General features: G+C 38.1%; 1 protein-coding gene across 17 annotated transcripts in view; it reads right to left on the bottom strand.

Moving 5' to 3' along the window:
• MPDZ (multiple PDZ domain crumbs cell polarity complex component) overlaps positions 1-19,727 on the bottom strand; it is a 98,266-nt gene that overhangs the window by 15,630 nt on the left and 62,909 nt on the right. For 6 of the 17 annotated variants that reach the window (XM_040579469.1, XM_040579471.1, XM_040579474.1 and 3 more), the window contains 15 exons: positions 19,205-19,309; positions 18,315-18,410; positions 17,657-17,834; positions 15,460-15,570; positions 14,852-14,935; positions 12,100-12,201; positions 10,838-10,909; positions 7,956-8,118; positions 7,153-7,349; positions 4,934-5,025; positions 4,569-4,659; positions 4,150-4,230; positions 2,990-3,082; positions 2,825-2,899; positions 1,226-1,403 (listed from right to left, as the gene is read on the bottom strand). In XM_040579469.1, coding sequence (XP_040435403.1) covers positions 1,226-1,403; positions 2,825-2,899; positions 2,990-3,082; positions 4,150-4,230; positions 4,569-4,659; positions 4,934-5,025; positions 7,153-7,349; positions 7,956-8,118; positions 10,838-10,909; positions 12,100-12,201; positions 14,852-14,935; positions 15,460-15,570; positions 17,657-17,834; positions 18,315-18,410; positions 19,205-19,309 — 1,718 coding nt within the window. The remainder of the gene's footprint in view (positions 1-1,225; positions 1,404-2,824; positions 2,900-2,989; positions 3,083-4,149; positions 4,231-4,568; positions 4,660-4,933; positions 5,026-7,152; positions 7,350-7,955; positions 8,119-10,837; positions 10,910-12,099; positions 12,202-14,851; positions 14,936-15,459; positions 15,571-17,656; positions 17,835-18,314; positions 18,411-19,204; positions 19,310-19,727) is intronic. The other 11 variants (XM_040579479.1, XM_040579485.1, XM_040579484.1 and 8 more) reach the window with 9 other exon arrangements.

Below are 19,727 nucleotides of genomic sequence, written 5' to 3'. Positions count from 1 at the left end.
TATGATGAGCAACTGCTCATGCTTACTTAGTTCAAGCTAAGCAGGGGCTTCAAGGCTTAAGTATAATAATTCTGTCCAGAAGGCATAAAATGTACATGAAACACATAAACTGAAGAACTGGAAAGGAGTCTTGGTATGCAATGTTGATCTCATCTAGATAGCTGCATCAGTATCGGGCCAAAAATTGCCTACATAGCACCACTGGAAACACCAAAGTTGGGCAGAGATGTAGTAGAAATCAGACCAATAGGGAAAAATAGTTAGGGATGGGTTGCTTATTTGGAAGGAGTCTGTGCAGAGAAAACAAGGTGCAGAGGCATCAAAAAAGGTGGGCTTGGTAAATGAAAGCAGGGAAATAAATTACAGAATCAGGTGGAGAAACAAGAGGAGGGAGAGATTCAATAGTTGACTTGTGGATGCCTGTGAAAGGTAGTGAAGTCAAGCTGCAATCACAAATCCCCAGGATACTGGAGGGAGCACTGCTGAAATGTCCATCAGGCCTTTATCCCTAAGACTTGCTGTGGCAGCGTGGAGATGGAAGGAAAAGACTTGGACAACGTAAAACTAAGTGCAGATGGGAAGACGGCAGAATTATTACCCAGTAGGTCTCCTGTGTGTCTCTTAAAATTTCTTTATAATTGTGTATCAACACTATTGCTAGTAATAAGCAATAGAAATGTGACTCAGTAATACCTGCAGTGATGTACAGGCAAATTAACCGTGATGTGCACATTACTCAAGTTATTGTTAGCTTCTTAGTAATGTGTTGCTTAAACAATAACTATCATCAATCAGTTACATCTTGACTCTCCACTCTGAAGGAGGAAAGTCAAAATGTGGCTAGTTATAAATGGCAAGACAGTCTCAACCATTCCCCTGTTCTAGAAAAGATGACATGATTTTTCTCTCTCATTTAAAAGAATGCCTCCCACTTCGTTCTAGACCACCTTGACAGAGACACCTGCTGCATAGCCTTTGGGAGGGAGAAGGAAATCCCTCCATCCTACCACCTCTACAACAGGCCAGTGGGAAGGCAAGAGGTAGGTCTTTGGTGTGAGTAGTGAGCCTCACTACTTTATTTAGACGGATCTGTATCTGAAAGTACTAGAAAATGGAACTCAGAAGACAGCTGAGTGCCTACAAAAAAAGAAAACTTGTTTACAAGCTGGGTCTTCATTTTAAAGTCACAAGCTCAGTGAAGACAGACACAGAAAGAGAACCTTACTTTTGACTGCTTCTGGTTCTGGTGAACTGGAAGAGGGGAAAGTTGCTGATGGCTGCGTATTCCTCCTCTCTGCTGGGGCAGTGCTGGAAGGGACTGGTGCTGCAGTCAGACTATCTGTCTCTGCTGAGTTGATTGTAAGCCTCACCATAGTTTTGGATGTCTTCAGCAGACCAATAAACTGAATGACAAAGAGAAAAGCTGGTGAAAAGTGTAACCTGACGGTTTAATTGTAAAATAAAAATAAAACAAAAGAACTGTTCTCCAGTCTGGAGCTACAAGTCACAATTCTGTAGGTTTTCTTGGTAATGAACAAGGACAAATATTCATGTTTTTTATAAGAAACAGCAATAGAATTAACTGTAGGCCAGATCTGGCTGATGTTAATCAAGTAGCTTCCACAACACTTCACCAAACTATAGCAGATGAGAATGTGGCAGTCTTTTGATGGCTTCTCTGGACAAAATACTACATTTACAGCAATTATTAGAAAAATTGGAAAACCAGTATTGTCTTTTAATGCTTGGGTGGAGCCCAATTCTGATGCCACCAAAGTCAATAACAAAACATCTACTGATTTAACAAAATGTACTACTGCCATCCTAGCTCCTTAATCAGATGAACAGCTGGGAGGAAAAATCTGAAAATACTAGCTGAACAATATACTGGAGGGAGAGAAGGACACTAAGGTGTAACACAAAATCTAGTTTGAAGGAATACTGAAAAACCTTCAAAATTAACTTCCATTTCACAGAAAAGACACCAAATCCTTCTAAGACTTTACATTTAAGTAGAATGAAATTACTTTCAGAGATTTCAGAGATTTCAATCTTTCTGTTTCTTCTTTCAAAGCTTACCTACTTCCTTGCACACTTTACTCTGTTACTCATTTACTGCTTCAGAGATAGCAGTGCATCAAAGAGTAAGATGGATCCTCTCCTAATTGTGCTTTACAAACAGAAAGTAATCTTCTTATGCCTAAAGAATCACTTTTCTTGGTACCAAGGAATGTGCTAGGAAAAAGCCCTCCTTGATTCATTACAGAATCCAAACTGAGTTTGCAGAGCTAGAAGTTAGTAGAACTAAATCTTGTTATTTAGGAATGGAGATCAGTTTCTCCAAAGGGTTGAAATACCAGGCTTGGAATATAATGAGGCCGTTATTATTGACAATCCCCATGTCAAAGCACAGTTCATGACCTGATTTACCACTGACACAACTCACCTATGTAAATTTACACATATTCATTTTACTGGTTCTAATACTTTTCAAGTGCAGAAGCTACGAAGAGTCATTACTGAGTGATAGTTCACGGCTTTTATCCCACAACTGAGCACCTCCCAGTCATTAGATCTGAACCACAGGGGAAAAGAAATCACATTTGTAGCACAGATACAGATGATTCATGTAGTGTATTAATATAAAATAGCAGCTAAGCTTTACATTCAGGCTTTAGCTTATTCTCAACACCTGCATCTCAATGCCTGGAGATCTCTGGTTCTATAGCCAGCTTTGAAAATCAAGTCAGAGTATAGCCACAAAAACCTCACTAGTTTGTTCAAGACACAATCACCTCCTACATTCCTGACCCTTCAGAAGTACCTTTTCTACTGGATATCCTGCAACAATTTCATCATCCACTGCCAGGATCTGATCTCCAACTTTGATTCGTCCATCCTGGAAAAAAATAGAGTAAAAAATATCAGCTCGGGATGCTATCCCAAAAAACATTTTTTATTCACTATTTTGATTTTAATGTTGTCACACCTTTGCTGCTGCACCATGATCTGTTAAACTCTTAATAACTACTCCATTAATTGTGTCTTCTTCACTAATGGCAATTCCAAAGCCTCCTTGATCCTGGGGCAAACACAAAAATGCAGATGATTAAATACTGTGTTTATCAAAATGCTAGAATACATTCACCAAACTCTAGCAAAGCTTGCAGACAAAACAAAAGTTTTGGTTTTCACAATGCCAATATTTTTGTTTTAAACTATTTCTGAAACAGATTTTGCCAACCTACAAACAGCATATTGGCTACCAAGATAAATTTGAAACACTTCCATAACTTAAATCCACCCATTTGAAACTTACAAGGTCAACAGCAATTCAGTTGTTAAATTCATACATAGGAATAAAAACCACAAAATATTTGGAAACTACAAACCTGAGGTAAATAAAAAAAAATAAAAAATGACATAGCTTAAATTTATTATTTGAAACTACAGCAAAAAAATGCACAGGAGTGGAAAATACAGAGGATGGAAAAATGTATGCTATTTCCATGAAATCACTAAATGTTTGTGGCAAAGTGAAATTTCCCTAATGCTTTCACCTAGAATTAAACCATCTGTATATCATCTGTAAGGTATTCTCCCAGTTAATAATGGAAGGCTATTTCCAAGAAGAAAAACTTACAAGAGTCTGCAAGCCTCTATCCTTATGTCCACTGAATCAACCTGTCTTCTCCGTATCAGTAAGCAGAAGCAATTTTTCCACCCTCACTTGGAAGCTTCATAGTTACAGAAAACCTGGACATTTTCTCCCAGTTGTACCATTTCCACTAAATGTGTGTGTTGTTTGGGGGATTTGGTGCTTATATTCTGCTAATGCATTCACTTTGAACAACTAAGGCAATGATTTTACCTGAGGCACCACCAGCAACTGGTTATCAAAAGTTTTGTGAGTAGGACAAGAGCTGACTTCTTCCAGAGACACAAAGCAACTGGCAAATTTATATTAAGGTCGAGATTCATCAAGTTGCCAAAGACAGTCATTACATCAGTAAAACTCTGGGGTCCATTCACGAATAGGAAGAGAAGACCTCTAGAAAACTCTATTCTGACTTCCAGTAAGAAAGAGACAGTTTGTTTGCCATAAGCTAATGAACAGAAATGTGGCTGATGTAAATCTTCAGCACATACCTTAGGGAGTTCCACATATTGAATGTTTTTACATGAACTGAAGTCAGAACAAGCACTGGAGTTTGCAGCACTGATATCAATCTAACAGAAAATGAAAACATAAATGTGAGCAATTGTATTCAACATTTTGCATCACACTAAAGTAGCGCACAAACATTTAAAGTGGGCCTGATCATTTTCTGGATTAATTTAAACTGCTATAACCCTATTCACAGAAATGTTAGATTTACTTCATAGTTTAGATGCACATAAAACAGAACTGAGTGCAGCTGTACCAAATTTAGCAGCTTTACTAAACCATTTGTTTTTTCCTTGGATGATGGCTTCTTCTGTAGTATTTGCTAAGCAGACAGGGCAATCCTTTATCCAGAACAATCTTAGTATCTCAGTCAAATGAGAAAAAAACCCAGTTACTCTACCTCTTGATGTTGAAGTGTTCCTGACGTACACTGTGAAGACTCTACTGACCTCGCAGGGCAAACAGCCATCTGATTTACTGCATCTTTATTTCTACAATCGATTCAGTGAAGGAATGTAGTAAGAACATAATAATACAGCACCACATTTCTTAGAACAAGTATAAGTCTAGTAGTTTCTTTTACTTTATTTCTGGCACTCACAATGCAAATACCAAAATAGAAAACTCAAGACATATTTAACAACTACCAAGAACTGAGCTGAAAAGCACATCAATCTTATCAAAATTAAAAATAAAACAGAAATACTCTGTGCAAAACTTGTGCATATTAAAAACTTTTTTAGCCAACCTTTACCCAGAACTTACCTGACGAAGATTATTTTTACTTTAGATGGTGCACATTTGATTATTGAGGAAGCATTCTGGTGAGTCCTTCCATAGAGTATTTGCCCGTTTATCTACATAAAGGAAGGCAGCAATTATTTCTCAAAATATTTATATTCCTTTATACTTAAGACTAAATTTTAAGCCTTAAAAGGTCCATTATCCCACATCACCGGCTAAAGCAGCAATTGTATTAAAGTAATAGAAAATGTTGTGTCCTGCTTTCACTCCCTTCTTTCAGTAAAAAATTCCTTATAGTTTGATTTCAGACTAACATTGTCACAGTGCCATTCAGTGTCATTCTCAGAGTAATACTCAGTTGACTTGGCACGTCATCTATTTCCACCTGCCATTGATCACCTCATAACTGATGTGGAGATAAACCAGGGCCATGGGAAATTCCAACCATACCAAATAAATGAATCACTTATATCCAGCAATGAGATTGCTATTATTTATCAGATTTCAGTTCTGAGCAAGGTGCTTTATACACAGGAGTCTGAACACCGGTGCATTTACAACCTGAAGATTTGTCCTGACAATCATTGTATTAATTTGGCGGAGCAGACTCACTGAAACCCCTTGAAGCTTCTATGATTCAAGTATGATTGGAGGTATCTGTGTGAATGTGCCCACTAGGGCCACTGTTTGCTCACAGTTTATCATTCGCATTTGTTCTTGTCATAAACTACTCACATAAAAACTACAGTGCAGAAGTCCACTCTAAGAAAGGGGAAATGATTGGAAAAGGACACCTTGGACCTACACAAAGGGAAAATAATGCAACACACACCAAGGCAGTACTAATAGAAGCAGAGAAGCACAAAAGCAGTGAACAGTGAGCAACAGACACAAAATGCTGAACTGAGGGCTGAACTTAGCAGCAACCCCTCAGCTCCCATATGCTGTGTTCACCAGGCATGGTCACCGGGATACTGCGCCCTGTCATTTATAGTGGAGGTGACAATTCAGATGCAGCACTGCTTCCAGTGTTTGCCATGGGCTTGTGAAGGACCACTGTCAGGCCATCAGGTGGGGGACAGGGCATGGTCTGCCACAGCTGATGGAGAGCTACTTGGCAACATAAGGAGCAAGCTCAAATGTCTCCTCTCAGAAGAGGCTGAGACAACCTCTTAACATTAGTTTGCAGGTTTACAGTGTGGACAGTAAGCAAGAAATCACATGAAAGCAGACTCAGACAGATGTGTTTCAATGTGTTCTAAGGATACTCAGCATCGGCAACATCAAGGTTTTAAAAAAAGATGTTTAAACTGATTCAAGAGAACTATCTAGCAGGTAACACTGGACTCTGCAAATAACAGGTCTCACCATGAGACTAGGTCCACAGTGCTACAAATCCCTTCGTTTCTCTCCTAGTCTGCAGCTGCCAATCTACATCATTCACTCTTTCAGTGTGGTCCCCAAGCTTTGTTCAGTCTCACCATTCCCTCCCTGCACCATCTCCCTAGCACATTCTCAAACACCTCCACATACAGCTTTGTAGTTACACAAGGCATTTCTGTGGGGGTAACGTTACCGACCGCTATTGGAAAGAATGGGAAAAGCTATAGCAGAGAATGCATCTGCAACTATCATCAACTGAACTGTGGTAATATAAAAATATACCTTATATCAACACTGAGAATGTTAGCTGCACATTCAGTGGCTGAGTCCCCTCACAAAGCAAACAGAAAACAGTCTGAATGTGTCATGAGATAAAAGTCCATAATACAACCAGATCTGTTCCTGTTTCCCCAATTTAACTTCCATTTTATATGTTACATAACGTAAACATATAATGATATTACCACATTTCCAGTAGGCAGAGAAGTAAACAGAAAGCCTGGAGCACCCCACAGACGCACGGACTAAAGGACTTCATTTGATTTCCCATGGTCTGCAATGCACTGCCCTTCCATACAACTCCATAACCCAGCAACTGCTGTCATCTCCAATTTTATCCTTTCTAAATACACACGCATCTTTACTTAGTACTACTGTAACGAGGAAAAAACGCCACACACAGCTGCAAATATCTGGCATACACCAGAATGAAAATCTGGTAGCACAGTGACGTCAAGTTGGATAACTTGGGTATTTCAAGGTCCACTGAAGAACATCTACATTGCTGCAAGAATGTAATACCTTAGTGCATTTCAAGTCAGTGTATCTGGGTTTCAGTATAAATTGCAAAAACTCACCTCTAGTAACTCATCTGCAATCTGTAACCTGCCATCTTTTCCAGCTGCTCCATTTGGATCAATTCCCACTATAAAGACACTCATCCTGGACCGGTCTTTGTTACCAGCAAGACTAAGTCCGAGACCTGTCCTTCCTTTTTCCAGCTCAATCATGTGTAGCTCCCCTGGTAGATTTCCATAGCGCTGCATGATCTTTTCTAAATGTAAAAGTGTAGGCAGCAGAGGTTGGATTTACATTAGAAAGTTTCATATATTACTCAGAGTCAAGATCAGTGTCCTGTGGGCAGTATCTGACAGAAGAATCCCAAAGGGATGAAAAAATTTAAAGTGTGCACCTCACTTTAAGCTAAGTCTTAGATGTTTTATAACAATATTCCTATTTCCTCGTTTCCCTTCTAACTTTTGAAAACACTAAAACTTCTCTTAAAAAAAGACCTTTCATACATAAAAGCAATAATCTTCCCTCCAGTAACACCTTCAGGTAACAGAAGGCATCACATCAGTCACTGCCATCAGTTACTTAGAGTACACTGAAATTCTTCAAGCAGTCCTACGCATGAAACAGTGAATTTGGACCATGGAGGAAAACAGAGATTGGAGTGCAATGAACAACGAAGAAGAATAAATTAGTTTTATATTTCTCCATGTGCATCTGACCAAGCACAACTGAAAGCTGACAGCAACACTTAACACCTAAACATCAAAGCACATGAGAACGAAGTAGTTTAAACTGGACCTCCCCATTTCTAGGGTGCTATTTCAACACTGAATATTTAAAACATTATCGCAAAGGATAAACTTACTCCAGCTGTAACCGAACTCATCCTCTTTCTCCACATCCTCTGAGACTCTGCTCGAAGATGACTGTGCAACATCACAGCTTATTCCTGAAAATGCTGACGGAGGAGGCAGAGGCAAGTTACAAAGTGAAGTCTTTTCTGGCTCTGGATCGGATGGACCAAATGCCTGTGGAGAATAAGAAAAATGCAGTGGCTAAGCAGATTCAGACTCTGTGCAGGGCAAACTAGTATACAAAAATGTTGAAAGAGCAATGACTATGGCTTTGAAGTTTAAAATACCAAGCAGCTGGAATTCTAAATTAATAACACAGCGCAGAAAGGCTGTAAGAGATCAAAGATAGAAACAAACACCAGGCAAGGTAAGAGATAACATCACTCCAAAACGTATTTGGAAGCAAACAGAACTCACAATAAAAGCCCAATTCAGTAAAGTTTTATGTGCCACTTTACATTTCAGTAAAAGTTTCTTATGAAAACTCAAGTGAATTTTTTTAAATGCCTTATTTGTAAAAGACTTCCGCTTTATTTTATTTTTAAAAGCTACTGCATATACAATTTTTTCATATCATATGGTTTGGGAGCCAAAGAGGAGGAAAAGGAAAAGAAACAAAGAACTTTGTCCTTTCAAAAATGCCTCCAGATAAAAAAGAAAGTAACTGGTGTATTAAATGAAAAGACAATTTAAAAACAAAATGAAACATAGTAACTGAAGAAATCCACAGTAACTGGACTTTTTCAGTCTCATTTACTGGTTTCCTATACATTGCACAGGGGAGATCAAATAAAGGAGGATGCAGATTAAATCACAAAGGAGACAAATACTTTTCTTCTTGATGTATGTGGTCTATTCATAGTCGCAAAAATTTAAAAGTATAAACACATGACTACTGCAATATAATGGTTAAACACCCAAATCCACAATCTGGCAAGCCTCCATTCAAGAGCTTCCCTAATACATACAGGTTCTGATCAGGGTTTTGGCTAAGTGTATGTAGTTTCTGTCATTTTGGCTTGCCCATAGTAAACATGTAGGCAAGAAATTTGTATCCGAGAATCGTCACTCTGAAGCTTATGCATGCCCAAGAGAATTTGACACTTGGCAGATCAGCTGTTGATGTAAACAACAACAACTTTAGATGAACACCAAGTATTTTTCCAACACCAAGATTTTCAGGTGTTGCCCTAGCTTCACAGCCCTGTTCTCACCATTTCAGGTTTCATTACTGCCATTAGCAGAGTTTGAACACAGTATCTCAGATAGTGTCTCTGGGTGCCAATAACACTGAGACAACTTCTTTATAAGAGGCAACAGTGAAATGGATAACAATATACAACTGGGAAGACTTCAATCTGCTTTAAATCGAAGGTGTTGAAAATACTGGGATATTACCATTTAGTCATACTGAGGTTTAAGGAAGGTCCTATCCCTCACGCAATGAGTTACCTTCATTCTTTGTATACACCAAAGAATAAAAGAAAATGCAAATGCCCTACTTCAGCTCCCTCATTCTGCTTCTGCTTGAACAAGATCTTCCTTTCCTTCAGGAACTTGTTCTAGCAGCTTAACTAAGAAGTCATTAAATGTCAAAAGCATGGGAAGTTTTAATATGGCACCCAAGCTAATAATTTTTATAAAAAATGCATATAAATACCATATTTTTTCTATCTTGTATCGGTCATATTGACCTGTGCTTAAAATCTAAGACAATACCATCCTGCTGAGATGACACCTTGCATCACTAACCCTCATGTAGGAATTATTTAAAATTTATGCAAATTATACTCTAACACATGCCAATAGTTACAGGGCAGACATAAACCTCAACTGAAGCAGCAAAATTCTAGCAAAGACACTGCTACCCATCACAATCAAGATCAGGGTGGAAACACTACTTAATAACATTCAAAATGATTTTTTGTGATTAAAAATTCATGTATCCACCACGGAGAAAAGTCAGTGACAGATATCTACCTCAAAGAGGGCTAAAGGGGAGAGAAGTTCTAGAAACACTTGATTTTTCAGAGTGCTTTTTAGAGTTTTACCTAGAAAGCTACGTAACACACTGAATAAATGAGGAAATACAGTGTGAGAGCAGACCAGATCAGCAGATCTTACAGCAGTCACTGTGTTTTAAAACCAAAATTAACATATCACTTCAGTGGTACTCTTGGTAAATAACAGCATCCAATAACAGCACAAACTCAAAAACATGGCCAAAAAAAAAAAAAAAAAGAACAAAAAAATGCTGTCAAGGACCTCAAGAAGATCTGTAAGGTATGGATGTATCACTACACCTGGACAGATTAGCACTTAGAACTGCAGCCACCATAATCTGATTGACAAAAAAATGCTTCCTTCTGTATCTCTGTGCACACCTACATAAAGTTGAACATGGTTGATGTTTAAGGAAATCTTGAAAGTAAAAGCAAGGGTCCTTTGCGAGAAGGGTAAAAAGGGTGCTACAATGCCATCTGGCCAGAGGGGACCATATCCTGCCTCCAGAACTTGGCCTGTCATGCATGCACTGCCAGCAGCAGAAGCTGACCCCCACAGTTTACACACACATAAGACTTTTGCTCCCTGAATCGGGCCACACACAAAAAACCTAAAATGCTTTAACTCATGAAATACTTCCAGTGTGCCACGGCGCAGTATTTCATTTAAAATGCAAAGCATCAGACAGTGCATGAACCCATTTGGCTACCAGGGTCTCTCTGAACACAGCCAAGCAAATACTAAAAAAGGCAGCAAATTTGGAGCAGTATCACTTTCAACAGAGAAGGCACACGTGGAGGAAGAAGCAGTACTCCATAACGTATCACAAGCCATGTACAAACATACAGCACACACACAGTAAGACCCACTCACTGGAATCACGACAAACCTTGAATGGTGTGGGAGCAAAAGGGTTAGTTGGGGAACAACGGAAGGTAACCCTAATTGGATTCGATACCTCCTACAGTAACACAAAACAGCAATCCACATGTTACAGCACCTTTGGCAATACAGAGCATTATTAATGAATAACTCATTTTCAATTACAGATTCATTTTCCTAACTGCAACAACTTTTATTTACTCCATTTAGAAATGGACAAAAGTATTTAAAGGGTTACTAAGGATTCAGCAGTTTCTTACTGTACATGAACCTTAGTTCAGCAGAAGCAGAGAGAGATGACAAAAGGCTATTTTTTATCTCAATGTTAAAAAAGGAATTATGCAGAAACTGCAAAAATTTTAGTTTTTTTTCTACAAAGATGTGCAATGCTTTTTCAGAAATACTTTTGAAAATACAGAAAACACAAGCCATCATATATACTTCTAGTACCTTTCCTCAGAATGTAACAGACACAAAGTGATTTCAAAAACACACATGTATATCACATCATAGATGTTCATTGTACATTCAATATATTTGACAACATGGAAAAACAGACAAAGGGCACAATCACTCTCAAGATGTAAAACCACCTAGAAATAATTTTATTAAATCAGAAATGCATGCACATAAGAATTAAGTCTTTATTTATTATTGCGTTAGAGGTTAACTCTGTTCCCAATATTAATAACATGCAGTAAGCACTAACCACAAAAAAAAGAACCTAACTTTTTTTGTATTTCCAAAGATGTCAGCATCCTGTTCATGTTGCATTAAAAAATTTCCATGAAACAAGAGGGAAAACATTTTCAGTATCATAAAACAAAAGCTGCCAATGTTGGGGTTTTTTTTCCATGCAAAATGAAAAAAAGATGTATCAAAGCTGGAAAGTTCTAACCACATAAAAAGAAAATTAAGTACATATAGCAGCAAAACACCTCACGCTGATGAGAGAGTTACAGTTAGGTGAATATTGTAACTTATGTCATAGGGACTGATTTTGTAATAGAGAACCTTCTCCTTTGGTAGCTCTGATTAGACAAATTTAGTGGTTATGATTAATGGAGCTGGCCTTCTTTAACTTCTTCAAAACTTCTTCTTTATGCCTAAGTGTCTGTGTCTTTAATCCACTACACAGAATTTCCACTCTCATCAGCACAATATTTTACCCAAATTGGTGTAAAAGAATTTAAATGCAGAGAGACACTAATGGCAAAGAAGCATACATATAATGTTTGGTGAGTCAAAAGCAGTGTCGAATTATCCAACCTTGCTAATGTTGAACTGAGAAGAATCGGCAAACGGGTTAGTGCTGCTGAAGACAGCTGGCCTACAGAAAAGACTGTTCTGCGGGAAAGGCAGGGAAGGGTTCTAAAAGGAAAACATAATAGAAACTAAGCAAAACCATTTTAAAATGAACCCTTTGTGACTCATGAAACAGAACATAGTTATTTAGCTGTTTGTTCTAACCAAACAAGATTCACTTCCTGCACTTTGCTACAGGTATGTTAAGGTAAGCAGAACTGTATTTGCCCTGTGTTTGTATCGGCTATATTTAGCAGACAGTAGAGGAAAAGCACTCATCCTCATAACTGTTCTAGCCCACAAAGGGCATAAAGCACAGAACTCAGAAGCACGAACAACAGAAAATTTACTTGCTGTGGTATTTGTACAATTCTGTCCCAGCATCTCAGCATAAGGGATACTCTCACAGATCAGTTAATTATAAAATTGTGGATTTCTGGATTAGAATAAACACAGCTCTTTGTAATAATGCAGTAGGTTTAGTTTTATTTTTAAAACCACAGATTAGTTCTCATAATTAATCTTTTGTGGTTACACAATCACTATGATTTTCACAAAAGAGAACGTTTAGTAATATTAGGCATCTCTAAACAGACTTTGTATCTGAACATAACTTCTACAGATCACTTTTTATGTGTGTACATGCATCCATAATTTTCTGAATTTATAGTTTAATGAAACTAATTATTCTGGTCTTCTCTTTAAACAATACAAGGTACATCCTTATCAGTATTTAACACAAAAAGAGTTTTCATGTTTAGACAAAATTAAAGGATGTAATTCATGCTCCTTTTGCAGTTTTTGTACTGTATTCTATTTTAAGATCATAACTTGTTTAATAAAGAGGGAAGAGCTCCGATTTTGCATAGTTTGTTGGAAATACTGTTCAATGTATTATTAAAAGTAATTTCTACACTAGGCAATCTGGCAATCGCCTAAATTTCTTAGGGCTGTAAGCTGAACACTTCTGGAAAATAAACAGCACAGTAATTGAAAAGGAGTGTGAAAGGCTTGCAGCATCAACTGATACATTTATATGACAGTAATTTAACAGATATATGTTGTTGTTTAAGAATTTTCTTTAAGCATTTTGGTTTTTTTTAAATGCTCCTGAAAATAGAAAACGCATCCCTAAACATTTATTCTCAGATACTATTTTGCAAAACAAAAAGTAATGCAATTTGGTAAGACAACATATGTCTTGGTTCTACAGTATCTTCAGCAACGAGAACGCAGAGCTGTGCACGGACAAGGTTTCTTCACTGGCAAGTCAGTCAGAGTTAACAGGCAATTTCCCTACAGTACAAGATTTTCTGTTTACATGTGAGATTCACATTTGATTTTGTCTTTTATAAAGAGAATTTTGGGAAAACTAATTTTCCAGTGTAATGATCCTATTACACTTTAACCATTACATCTGTCATCTGCATAAAATTTTAGATTGTATCTTGATGAAACTAAGCAACTAGAGTAAGTATCAGCCACATTTTGTATATAAACTGTGAAATCGTAGTAAAAGAGAAAACAAAAGATCAGCCACAGTAATTCAAAATATGTCCTTTTGTGTTTTGTCATGATGTCACAGCACCTGAAATACTACTGCTAGCTCAAATTCTAATCTACGCAACCACACCGTATTAATATGAACTGACTACCATGATAAATACGGAGCACTTGAGTTTGCCTTAACAGTCAGGTTTAGCATGCTTTTTTTTGCAGAGTCTAGGACATGAAAAGCAAATACTAAAATAATGGTATTTTTCTTTTTACTGTTTTTTTCTTCCCAAATCCAAACCCTAAAATAACAGTCTTTATTTTACTTTCTGCCCATCCCTGCTCCACTAACCTGTTTTCAGTATTCTATTAATGAGCCCAGGATGCTAAGGTATCAGAAACTAGCTAGCATTTCATATTGCATAATGCTGTAACCCTACAAATTACCTTGGACCATAACCATGGTGACAGATTAATTCTTACTCAGAAATACCCAGAGCATCATCAGCATGAAACATAGACTCGATGGATAACTGCTTACTAGCACAACTATCAACTAGCTTATCACAGCCTATTCGCATTATTTGGGTTATTCTGGAGCACACTTAGGATCTCTTTAACTACCACAGAAGACAGAATTAAAAAAAATAGGGGGGGTGGGGGGTGGGGGGGGGGGGTGGGGAGGCCAGGAAAACTGACTCGCTAGCAACGTGTCACTTGAAACTGACTGCCTCGCTAAATACATAGTGGTACCATATTATATACAGCTACTGTGTGCAGGTAGCTAGGTATCCGGGTGACTGTACATGAATGAAGGCAGGAAATTTCCTTATAAGATCTTACTATAAAGTACAGATGCAAGTTTCAAAAGATGAAAACAGTAAATATAATGCCATTTACAAAGATCACAACACAATGCTTGTGTACAGGATGAGCATTTGCAATGTTTTGCTTACAGAGAAACAAGGGTTTGTTAATAAACAGTCAAGAAATAACCAACAAGCTTAATAATTGGAAAATAAAGAGAACACAGAACTACAAATAAAAATAATTCTAAATGAAAGTAAGTAGTGATAAAGTAATGGCCTCATTCCCGTCCCAAACTGGTCTAAACATTCAGCAGTGGCAATTTCATTCACATCACAGCAAATGCAAAAGCCTTACTTTAGTAGCTTGAGTATCAATAACCAACATTCGACAGAGCTTTTTCATGCAACTTTACCTTAGATGACTGATGATAAAATGGATTAGTAGTTTTCTGCCCACAGGGAGCAGAAGCTGAAGAAGGGCTATAAAGAGACTCTGGCTGGGGAACAAGAGTTATGAGACAACTAGTAAATAAACATGGAGCTTACACAGACTCTACACAATGAGGAAGTTTAGTTTCTAGCAAGCAACTAACATTAAACCTCAGTAGCTTTTGTCTGCAATGTCCATGCAGCTTAGTGACGGAAAACTTCCGTGTACTTCTAGGTCCTTTCATTAATGTCCAATGAATTTTTTAACACGTGTTGTATTTCTGCATGCGCTTCTCAGACATGCCGTCAATCTCTAAAAGTTGGGTTTAATTAGACTCCTACTCTGCCCCCCAACAAATTATCTTTCTTGAGGCTTTTCAAAACAGTTTGAGGACGGCGTGCTGGAAGGTAATTCCAAATCCAAATCGATTTCACTCTAAACGGAAATAATACTTAAATCAAATCTTTATTCCTAAAATAGCTGAGATGGAACTTTCAGGATTAAGCATCCCATTCCCAAACACCACCACCTTGAACAATTGTTTCATCTATTACTATGTATTACATGTCTTTTCATATTCTTTATGCTTACCCTCGGTCTGCTTATAATGCTCTGTACCATAAAGACTACAGGATTGCCTGCCTTCCGTATGGCTTCCACAGCTTGTTCGTGGCTGGCATCTCTGAGGTCAATTCCATCCACCTGAAATTGGAAGGCCTCATCTTAACATTGCAAGAAGCTACAAGAATCATGAGTCTGCTCTGGGTTTTGGTTAGGGAACTTTGACAAAAGCTTAAGCCCAAACCTCTGTTACTGGCAGAAAGGTTTCTACTGACTTGGCCTGAAGTCCCTCACACACAGTTTTGAGATTTCCCAGAGCACTAAAAGGACATCAAATAAATATTCTCCATAGTTTTAAAATCAGGTTTTCCAGCATTCTTGGTTCAGGTTCTATACATTTTCCCACAGACAACGTAACAGAAGATATATGGTAATAGGAGAGATAAAGTAATTTGAAAAGAGTGGCAATGTTTGCCAAACGCTGCTTCCTGTAAATGCTTTCTCTTCATGAGATTTACAAACTGAAACTTGTTAGGTGTTGGAAGGTCTTTCATTATGGGATATTATGCCAGTACAGTGAACTTTTTTCCCTTTAATTCTTTTTTTTTTCCTATTAAAAAAAAACCTAACTACTAGGCACTTCCCCCAGAAATTAAATTTTTATGTCAGAGCTGAAAATCTTTCTTCTAGGAGAAAGTATTTACAAAGGATGGCTACGGACAAATTTTTGCCTGGTTGCTTTTCTTCATGCCTTGGTCTGTATTGAAGTGCAAAACTTTGTCTTGTGATTGAAGTAAGAACCATGTTATGGTGAAGTTAGCATCAGTAAAACATTCTCACAGGGACCATAGTAAAAGCTAGAAGCTAATGCAGAAAGGTTATTTGTTAGTGGCAATTCGTGCACAAAAATTATATGTTTACCCCTACCTTTTTAATTCTCTATCTTAAATTTAAACAATCAATGTAAATAAAGAGAGCACAAACACAATTTGAGACGATTCTAAACCTATGAGGAACTGAACAGTAACACTAAGGCTCTCCAGTTCCCCATGTCTGAAATACTCTATGCACTAGTAGAGAGAAAAGCTTAGATATGCCACAACTTGAGAAACTCAAATAATCCATTCTGAAACAGTCCCATTAACACAACATTGGTTACTTAATTTCACTCACCCACTCCAATTCCTGCAAGTATCATCAGAGACAACTGCTGCATATTCATAAAAATCCACATATTCAGATATAATGAATGTTTTTTAACTCTGGGGCCATCACACAAAATTCTACCTCCCAACTTGTAATACACTGGAAACTTCTAGACTGTTGTAGGAAGTGCCACCTATATTAAGGCATTACCTCAAGATCCTTTACATGGATATCGTAGCAGATAGTAAACTGCAGTTTAAGTATTATCACGTAAAGCAAGCATAGTGTGATCCACGGGATGAATTGCCATGTCCACCATCCTGCTTTTTATGTTTGTACTGATGGACAGACAGCTAAGGGTGAAAAGGAGTGCAGCTCCTAATGGCCTGACACTGGAGACAGGGTAATACCCGACTTACTGATAATCATCACAGGAAGGATATATTCCTTTTAGCACATTAATTCTTCAATATCTTTAAGTGAGAAAGCAGTAGTAGCTGCATAAGCACAGGATTGGTAAAGCAGAAGAGAAATCTACATAAACTGCCTGCAACACCGCTGGCTACCCTATGCTCAGACCTGAGCACAATGCTCTTGATCTCCTCTGTATCAAACCTAGCTTTCATCATGTTAGTAGGAAAAAGAATTGTCTCCCTTAATTCCTGCACAAGATGCACAAGAATGATGTGATTTGATTAAGATTTAAAAGGGAAATAAGCCTGGCATTTATGTGCACGATTTGCTATCCACTGGCCATTTTTGTTACTATCCAAAATGCAAAGGTAAAAACCTTTTAGCTTCACCAACCTTTAGCTTTTTCCTAGACATGCCGGCTTTAAAATAGGCAGGTAAAACTGCTGGCTTTGTAAACTCCTGCTCACATAGTCATCTATACTTCAGGTTGTATATTCAACTTAAATCTGTCTACACACAAACGTCAGCAGATGGTACTACACTCTGGTATGGCTCAAGTGGTACCAGCTGCAGCAATTACACAGCTGTCAGCCCAGGACCACATGTCCATCTCAAGTAGCTCCCAAGATGCTAATGGTATTGCAAGCAAAAGGTACTCGGCTCGTACCTCCACAATCCGATCTCCAGTTTTCAGTGTTCCATTTTTGCCGGCTGGGCTGTCTTCCAGGATGTGCTTGATAAAGATCCCTCTCATCATTTCTCCATTACTCAGGCGGCTCCCCATCCCTCGTCCTCCAACAATGCTGATCCCCAGTGACTTGCTAGGCTCTCTCCAGAGTTCAACCCTGTTGTGACAAAAAAAAAGGACCAGAATAAATGAAAATCTGTTGTGATTATGATAGTGCTGCACACTGAAGATTACTGGATTTGCACAATGGTTTAAAAATATCCAGAAATAACTCCTCCTTGGACAGTTTTGTTGTTAGGTGGGAGTTACCTACTGAACTGCTCAGCAAGTCTGTAATTGCATCTACCGGTTTTTCACTTTATTTTGGATTCTAATCAAAACTTTGAATCCTTCTCTTCACCCCTTCTTATTAGCTCCCAGAAAGCCAGCCTATAAAGATAAATTACTAAAGCAATAAAGAAACTTCCAAATTGCAGGGATTTAGCTCAACGGCAGTTAAAAACAACAGTGAATTACTCCTGCAATGCATAATATTGCATTTCTGTTCTTTTCTTATTTCTCTTAAAATATATTACAGGTTTCAAAGTTTTTGAATTTCAGATGAGATTTTATACTATGCAACTAGATCTGCACTTACTTTCTGGGCTGATTCCAGTTACTGAAAGCTGCATTTTGAAGTTCGCTTTCTTCTCCCTCCCCCTCTTCACGTTCTGGAAGCTCTGGGAGTTCCCTGCTGATGAACAGGAACATGCAATTCATTTTTAAAGAACACACATAATCACTACTTTTCACTGCAAAATGTCATGTATTGGATCACCCTGCCAGCATGGGAATTTGTACACAGGGTTCGTGTAAGGAACTTCTCTTTTAGATGTCTGTTAGAATACATACTGTGCTTGGGGATTCCCTGTTCACCTGTCTCCACAATTAAGTTGCTATCAACCGACAATCACAGAATAAAGGTTCTGTGTTTTGGAACTAGAACTAAATCAGAGCTGAAGGTAACAGTTTATTGTTTCCAAAATCGAAGAAATTACAGCAGCAGCATTCAAAAATAGTTACTGCTTTTGGAGAGTAATTTCAAGAAAACAAAAACTACTAGTCACTTTGAATATTCTGGCCTATAACTGTAATGCATTTTTGGAACTGAAGGAAAAGGACAGCATAATTCATTCTTCCTAGTATATGTTCTGGGAAGAACATGCTGGAGGCACTGAGTACTTGTGGCAATACATAAATCACATTGCATGGCATTTAAGAAAAGTTTAGGATGAGGCAATATTCAGTCTCCTTTTTGGGTAGTTCAAGCATCTATAAAACAGCCCTGCCAAAATACCAGAAAGATTTGCCAGCAAAAGCAAAATTTGTATTCTGAACAGCTTTTTATTGTAATGGCTGCCAGTCTGAAGAAACTAATCAATTTTTCATCTCTTTGAAAATAAAACTTATTTTCCTTAACTGTGCAAAGTGTATGGGAAAAGTTACTTCCGAGAACCCTATGTGAGAAAACAGTGTCTTTTGACTCACCTGACAGTATGTGAAGGAAAAAGTTCAAGTGGCACAGCTCCCTCTGTCTGTTGTCCCAAACTGGCCCTGTACTCGTCTAAATTTTCTGCTGGCACATATGTAATACTGCAATAAAATGGAACATGATTAAAGTAGCATGAGGACTGCTGGTCCTGCCTTTGGTGGGTGTGAGCAATGCGTATGGGGAAGCCACCCAAAATTACTTCACGTAGTCACTGACTTCAAATGGACAATGCTGGTATGCTGGGAATAAGGAGTTACATGAATCCTTCGTGACTTTACAACAAATACGCAACTCTAGCAAATTAAGTAGCTGGCCAGCACATAATTTTCTGAGGGCTGGCCACGCCACTTTAAGTAAATGGTGCCTGAACAGTGACTGACAGAAGTGCCACAGAGATATCTGAGCTTCAGTCAAAACAGAGATTCCTCATGCAAAGACAAACACTGAAGGATCTGCAAGGTGTGAAGCATCATTACCATCCTAAATGCTGGCTGAAAATGCTTCTGGAAGTTGGCTTGC

This window comes from Falco naumanni, chromosome Z, assembly GCF_017639655.2.
Source record: "Falco naumanni isolate bFalNau1 chromosome Z, bFalNau1.pat, whole genome shotgun sequence".
Lineage (NCBI taxonomy): Eukaryota > Metazoa > Chordata > Aves > Falconiformes > Falconidae > Falco > Falco naumanni.
Note: the sequence above shows the minus strand (reverse complement) of the source record. Positions and strands in the feature narration are given on the sequence as shown.